The sequence below is a fragment of the Haliaeetus leucocephalus genome, unplaced genomic scaffold (genome assembly GCF_000737465.1).
Source record: "Haliaeetus leucocephalus isolate CR32 unplaced genomic scaffold, Haliaeetus_leucocephalus-4.0 Scaffold517, whole genome shotgun sequence".
Taxonomy (NCBI): Eukaryota; Metazoa; Chordata; class Aves; order Accipitriformes; family Accipitridae; genus Haliaeetus; species Haliaeetus leucocephalus.
This window is the reverse complement of record NW_010972953.1, coordinates 49,240-56,825: the sequence shown is the minus strand read 5'-3', so window position 1 is coordinate 56,825 and position 7,586 is coordinate 49,240. Positions and strand designations below refer to the sequence as shown.

At 44.8% G+C, this 7,586-nt stretch overlaps 2 protein-coding genes across 2 annotated transcripts in view; both read right to left on the bottom strand.

Annotated features, from left to right (window-relative positions):
* The window catches only part of RRAGC (Ras-related GTP binding C), a 21,071-nt gene extending 13,854 nt beyond the window's left edge, over nucleotides 1–7,217 (bottom strand). The window contains exon 1 of the mRNA XM_010575937.1: nucleotides 6,955–7,217. The gene's annotated coding sequence lies outside the window, so the exon portion shown is untranslated. The remainder of the gene's footprint in view (nucleotides 1–6,954) is intronic.
* MYCBP (MYC binding protein) lies at nucleotides 1,800–7,283 on the bottom strand. The gene is made up of 5 exons (XM_010575938.1): nucleotides 7,230–7,283; nucleotides 6,955–7,027; nucleotides 5,102–5,150; nucleotides 4,228–4,357; nucleotides 1,800–1,893 (listed from the first exon to the last, which is right to left on the bottom strand). Exons 1-5 carry the CDS (start codon nucleotides 7,242–7,244, stop codon nucleotides 1,849–1,851), a joined length of 312 nt encoding a protein of 103 aa, XP_010574240.1. The 5' UTR covers nucleotides 7,245–7,283; the 3' UTR covers nucleotides 1,800–1,848.
* Nucleotides 7,284–7,586: the final 303 nt, after the last annotated feature.

The window sequence follows — 7,586 nt, the reverse complement described above, 5'->3', positions numbered from 1 at the left end:
AAACGAGAGCTGAGGCGGGGGAAGCTGTCGCTGAAGAGCCCGTCCCCCTTCCTTTCCCAGCCAACGTTATCTGCCAAGCGAGGTTCCTCGCGTTCATCAAATAGTCAGGAATTTTCTGCTGGCATCGCTCATGCGGCTTAGCCAGTAGTGGTTATTTCCTTACAATCCTCCTTTAAGGCTCACAAGACCGAACTCTTTCTAGAGGGAAGCAAATACAGTTACGAAAAGCATAAGCGTGGACCACTGCCCTCACAGCCGATGTCTCAGCGAAGGAGTCCTTTGTGCCCCGTGATGACCTCGACAAAACACCTTACCTGCCTGCCGCTTCTTTGGCGAGATGTGCCTCAAACAGCATTTATTTCTGTCTTCCTCCAATCACATTACTTGCAGCACATGTTCAGCTGTATGATGCATTTTCTACAGCATTATCCTCTCCCTATTTCCACCTGCTGCAAATTGGTGCTAGGTGTATGTTCTAACTCACAAGTGAGCTTTCTTCTCTCCCTCGTTGCAGAAGGTGGGGCGTTTTTTCTGTCTGGGTTTTTTTCAGGGTTTTGTTTGCTTGTTCAGGGTGGGGTTTTTTGTTGTTGTTTTACTGATTTAACACAGTATTTTCCCCTCATTTACCTCTCTTCTGGTCTCTTTAGATCAATAATAGGTACAGTAGTAAGGTAAGCAACTATTACATTCATTAGCCCTTGATTTCAGTTTGTACATTGCCTTTAGCAAAAGTTGTGATCCATCCTACCGTGCCCATAAGACAAGCTGCAAAACCCATCCTAGAAACAGAGAAGTTATGTATTAGATCTACTGGCTATTAGTTTAAGACAGCTACTGCACTTTTTCCCTCCCCTTCCTTTGTTTTTCCTGTCATCAGCTGCCTTTAAACTACCTGCTTTTAGGATAGGAGACAGATGCAGCTCTTTAAAACTTTTTTTTTTTTTTAGAAGGCCAATTCTGCATTCCAGAAGAATTGTGAAGCCAACTCAGGGAAACAGGGGCCATAGAACATAGAGGTGAAATTAGAAATCACAAGTCACACACCCACCCCTCTTGTATTTTCTGCCCTGCCTAAATTTTCTTTTCCCAGTTAGATGAATCAGAAAGCAGAACCCTCTGCATTGTACTCTTACATGTGCCACTCTAACTACCCAGAACATCTATTACAAGTAAGAATTTTGTACTCTGTTCAGAACTGCCCAGGAAGTATCTGGATCAACTTTCCAAGGCCCGGTTTCTGAAACAGGATCGGAGACATGAACTGCATGGAAATAGGTACACCTCATGCAAATTAAAAAGTGTAAGTTCAGTTTGCATCTCCAACATTGTGCTATGTCCATCACTTAACATAACTATACTCACCCCTTTTGTGTCCCTCTGAGTAGACAGTTACCCTATCAGCTTCAGTAGAAGCCTAACCTCAGTTCTGAGCACCAACTTAGAACATACCTTGGAGGTCCTGCTTTAGTTTACAGTGGTCCATCTGTGTCATGTCACCCCCACCAGTTAAAATAAAACCAAGAGAGAGATCAGCAGCTCAACAGGACCATTGACCACAATATGAAATTTACACAGAGTTGGCAGGCACAGTTATTTACAAGTTAATCATAACTATCAGCTTTTCTTAAATACAGAAACCAAGGAAGTTGGTCAGTATGCTTAAACTCTTCAGCTGCTGCTGCAGCTGCACAAGAATAGCTGTACACTCATACTGCATTTTTTTCTTTCTTTAAGATCATAAGGTAACAAAGTAGACATGCAGAGTTCACACACACACAAAAAAAAAAAAAGGACTACAGTTCTCAGGAAGCCCTTTATTAAGTCAAGGCATTAAAGGAGAAACTACTGTTATTCACCATGCTTCTCATCTTGAGGTGGTTCATACTGAGCCAGCTGTGGATTTAAAGAGAGGAATTTAGTTAGCTGCAACATTCAGAGACACTTTCTACATTAAGAAATGTAGGAAAACGTTTGGTCTTGAAGTGTTCCATTTACTTTGTGCATTTTAATCCATCACTGATATTTATGCAAGTCCATTTTCGAGTCAGGCAACAAAGTAACCCTTCCCTCAAAACATCAATTTGCCACATTGTATAATCATGCAGCTATGACAAGGGAGCTTTCTAAACACACTTTCAAGCATATAGATCTTGCCCTTAGTTTTTGCCTGTTTCTTGTTCTAGGTCTTATTAAGTACTTTTCATCTCAAATAGCAACTGATAAAGATCAGTGCCTTATAAGCTTTGATTTCACTGAAATATGATTAAATGAAACAGTCATTCTCATAGCAACAGTACCCAAACTAATGTTCCCTGTAATCATTCTAGCTTTCATTATTCTTTGTGGAGAGTATGGCCTAAGCAACTATGAGCTAAAGTATGACCTTTACGTGTAAAGTTATTTCCAAAGAAACATATGAAGGTGTTTACTTGACCTCAGTTACATTAAAGGTAAGCTCAAGCTTCAAAACAGTTCAATCATTAGGACTGAGTCTCTGAAATACGCCAGTTTAGTTTCCTCAGTTAAGATTCTTCCCCTCTCCCGCAAATTGCAGAGTAGGTTGAAAATAAGCAAAGTACATAAAGTTAATACCCATGTGTTCCTCGTAGCAACACTAAGTTACAGCAATCACTATGCCACTAACAAGAACCACTGTTCTTGTAGATTTTACCACAGAAGATGGCCAGTATACAATCCAAAGTCAGGGGTTTTTTTCCACAAAGGGCCTAACTACTGACTTCCTGTCCCCTGCCCCACCCAAATACCTGACATTCTGACCAATAAATGTAAGGAAAAGAACAGATCTTCACAGATGAATGCAAGGGAAGACCACCATCTATTTGGACATGATTCAAGTTACCAATAAATGCACAGTTAAAGACATGTATTTTATGCTACTGGACTGAAAAAAAAAAGCGCTAAACAGTAATGTTCTCCCTGCATTCTGTCTGTGTGAACTTCTACAGTGTCAGAATGACAGGCAGAAGACGGTAGGGAAAAGAAAGGGAAAAAGCAAAAACATTAATACTGGAAAACACACAAAGCAAGAGTTATCATTTGAAGGCTGAAGAAGGTGAAAGCACAAATAAACCCATGGTTATGGAAAGGCTTACTTTCCTGGAACAAGTTTTGACTTCTTTAAAAGAGTTCTTTAAACAAAGACCCAGGTTACTCTGCTTTCATGTGTCTACTTACTATCAGTTGCATTTTTAAGTCGGCTACACCAAGTGAACTGCTGGTCTATTGCTACTCCCCCTAAAATTCTGCTCTTTGCCATATTTCCTAGTAAGAAATAACAAATGTAGCTGTAAGGACGCACAGTGGCTAACAGAGGAGGAGGACAATTACTAGGACAGCAAGAGGGCACTCCAGACAAGAAATACAAAGGCGTAACACCCAAGAATCCCTTCTCCCAGGACTAAGGCGGGGTGGTTGTCGCCCAGTAAAAAAAAAAACACATAGGGATGTTCACATATAACAACAGCCATCCTCTTCCACCAAACTCATGGAAACCTGTAGCGGCACATAAGCTACTAGCTTATTAAGGTTTCCTTCAGTGTTGTTAGGTTTACAGTGCTCTCTCATAAGGGGAAGTTGTTCACATCTCAGAGCTGTTTCAGACAGTCTGCAGACCCATTAAAGAATGGCTCTGCCCTAGCCAGCACGTCAGATCCACTGTTGTTGCAGATAAAGGAATACCAGGGCTGTTTTTGCCCAAAAGTGCAAATTACTGTTCCACATAGACACGAGTGCCTCCATTGGTAACATCCTGCCACGTGCAAGTCTGTGCCAGGTCACACAAACTAATATATAATATTCCTCCTTCAGTTTGCCTTTTGAAAGCCTTTATAATAGATACATGAGTTTTTTTTCTTTTTTCAAAACTCTTGTGGAAGCATGAGCTACATAATATCAGACAACTTAAAACACATCCAGACAGGACTGAATGAAGACATGGGATTAGCCTCAATAACGTACACATTCACTAAATAAATAAAGTCCCTAGTTTAGCAACACTATTCTATGTTACAGAACACAATAAGTGTCCCATCAAAAAAAAAAATCTTTACTATGATGAATTCCATTAGCATTCCTCAGCCATGAGGCTAAACAATGCAACAACATTTATCAGTTACTCTAATGGAAGAAAGTTAGCTGTATTCTAAGTATTAAAGTATTCTTCTTGTGTAATATGGAACTACTGAGGAACACTAAGTAGACTTTTACCTTGGTTTTCAGTTTTTTATTTTCTTCCAACACAGCTTCATATTTTTCTTTCATCTCTGCCACTTCCAAGCGAAGTGCCTCTATTTCTGGATTCTCAGGAGCTGAAACTCCCAGATGATGCTTCAGAAAGCTGATATTTAGATGTTAAGTATTTCTTCAGTTAGACAGCATAACCACACTTTAGTTTTAACACTTATGATGAAGTTAGTGCTGCAATACACGTGACCAAAATTGCATTAAACCACTTAAGATTACCAGAGTGTTTTCTATCCTACAGCATGAAGATACAAAAATAACAAAGCTTTTCAAGTTCATTGGTATATTAAAAAACCCCCAAAACCCCAAAACAAGACATCAGTACACACAGGACTAATTCACATGTTTTACTACACCCTCCTCTTCTTTTCCTCTCTTAAACACAGAAGTTTTGAAGAGTTAAAAGGAATAACCAAAAAAATAGAAGCAATAGCCCAAAAGAGAGGCTACTTAAAAACAGCAAGAAACAAAAGACATTAATTTTCTTCCCCTCTCATATTATTGGGGGGGGGAGGGGTGGGGAAGGAAGCATGAAGAAGCTGACTTCAGAAGCCACAGATATTATAAGTACTCAAATCTAATGCTGCAGGTCTATGACATTCTGTAATGCCCTATAACTTAACTTCAGAATTGCTGGCATACTGATACGCACAGTTCTCTTTCATCCTACCAGACTTTGTTAGTTTGTAAGAACGCAATTATTACCTAAATTGCATCCTTAAAAGTCATGTTCTCAACGCAAGTCTTCTAAATGAGCCTCTCCACCTACAAGTCAGAAGCACTACTGCTGTTTCACGTGAAGTCTCTGCAAACAATTCACAGAGGAGAAAAAGGATACTCCAGTGCACTATTTGGTTTCTCTGGCTCTTCATATAAGGCTACCAACACTGCAAATAGAAAATATTCAACAATTGCAAGAAGTTCACGCAACTCTAAGTTTTTAAAACATGTACCAACAGTCAGAAGGCATACAAGTTGCATGCTGCATTTGTAGCGCATTTTTCTGCTTAACAAGATTTTCACCTATATACTTTGGTGTAAAGAATAGGTCTGCTGTACAGGCGGGAACAGAGCATCCCACCCAGTTACAGCTAGACAGAAGTTTTGTTTATCCCCTAACCATAGTCTTTGGCTATTCTAGCACAGAACACAAAACAGCCTAGACAATTTTTACATATTCCACACACAATCCTAATATTGGCTTTCATCAGCAAAATTGAAATTCTAACTATTTTGAGACTCTCCCTTCATAAACCATTACTTCCAGTTAAGCTACATCTTTGAACCACAGGACACCATCAGCACTTCCATAACTTTCAATACAAAAGCAAGCCTCCATTAAACACCTACAGTTGCAAAAATAAATGGCTACCGTCAGAGTAGGTGACACTGATAATCTTTACAGATGAGGGCTCTAGCAGCCAAAAGAGTGCCAGGGAGGTCAGGCACAAGCAGCAGTACCCCGACAGCTTAAATGAAACTAGCCATACACATACCAACTCTGTATCTGGAGAACTCAGTCACACAGATACTCGGGAAGTTCCCAAACATAACCACTCACCCCTCACCCCAGGGGCACATACATGACTATAGCAGATGTCTGCTTTCATAAATACTTTGAAGCCCTTCTCCCAGTTTCAGATGTCCAAACTGCACAGCCAAATTGGTTTTAAGCTAAGCACCTAAGTTAAAAACAAAATTAGGATGCCATGCTGCTTGGAAGACTTGTTTTGCCATCCGATAGGACGCTTCATATTACAATAGAAAGAATACAAGTGGTACCCACACACCAGGCCAAGAGTCTTAGTGCAGCACGTATTCACTTGACATCCTAGATCTGCTGCTCCCTCTTCAAACAGCATGTTTTTCAAGCAGTAATATTAAAAGGCTTTCTCCACATACTATTGGAAGGCTCTCAAAAAGACTTCAGAAGGATTTAAGAGACGCCAAGCCATACAGAAAGCCAAAGTATGCATCAAGTTCAGCATCATCATCTTCCCCATTCATATACAGACAGTCACTCTCCCAAAACTTACAGGTTCATTAGTTTGAGAAGCACCAAGCTCTACTCAAGAAAGGGTCTTTTTAAATAGACTGTTTTTAAGAGCACATTTACTGTTATTTTGTCTCAAGCATTTGCTTTCTCTGGACAGCTCTGGCCAAATAACAGCCCCCAAGAAGTTCAGCTGTTTCCAAAAGCAAGCACAGAGAAAAGCACTTTGGCCGAGTAAGAGAGATCTCACACACCACGGAAGGGGAAAGGAACCGCCTTCCTGCCCCTTACGTGTCTCTACCACTCCTGTTCCACACACGCCTCTAGCAATCGACCCACGCGCAACGAACGCGCGAACTGCCAGCAAGGAGTGAACGCACGGTGGTTCACAGGCCACGTTTCCAGAGAGGCCCCCTGCCCCCCCCTAGCGCGCACCGCCTCGCCGCCCGGCTCCGACTCCATTTCCACTGCCGCACCAAGTCGTCCGGGCGAGTTCCGCTGCCGGCCGCCACGCAGACTGAGGAGAAAGAGCGACCGGCTCGCCGAGGCGGGGAGCCGGCGCAGAGCGCCGAGGCAGCCCGAGGGGCGGCCGCACCACAGCCGTGCCAGGGCGGCAGCTGCGCCGCGGGAGCGGGACGCCCCAAGGGGAACGGCCCCCGCCCGCAGAAGCGCCCGAAGAGCCGCCGCCGGAGACTTACCCTTGGTGAGCGTGTCCAGCACCCCCGACTTCTCCAGGTACCGGCGGAACTGCTCCCGCTTGGAGTCCGCGGCCTGAGGGAGGACGCCCACACGGTCAGATCGGCGGCGACCCCCCCCCCAGCTACGGCGGCGGCTCGTGGGGGCAGGCCGGCCCCCCTCTCCGCCGCGGAGGCGGCACGAAGGGCCAAGCCGGCACCAGTCCACGGCCTGCCCCTCCGCGCAGACGGCACGGTAAGCCGCACCAACCCCACGCCGCCGGCTCGCTCCCTCCTACCTTGTAATGCGCCATCTAACCTTCAGCGCGCCTGCACCCGGCCTCGCGCCTGCGCCCTACTCTTTTACGGCGCGAGGGCTTCCCAGCGGTTACCACAGCGACGGGACAGCAGCAACGCCCTCGGCCTCGCCCCGCGCGGGCGGGCGTCTGCCGCCGTCGCAGCTGCATCTCGCCGCGCTCCTCTTGAGGGGGTCCGCGCCGCCCAAAGAAAGGCCGAAGCCGGCGCTGCGGCCCCTGCCTCAGCAGCTCTGGCCGTTGTCCCGCTCCGCCCTGCGCTCTTCACCAGGTACAGAAGTGCGTTTCGGACTCGGCGGGTCCGGGGCTCGCCGCCGCCGGCCGGGCCGGGCCGGGCCGGGC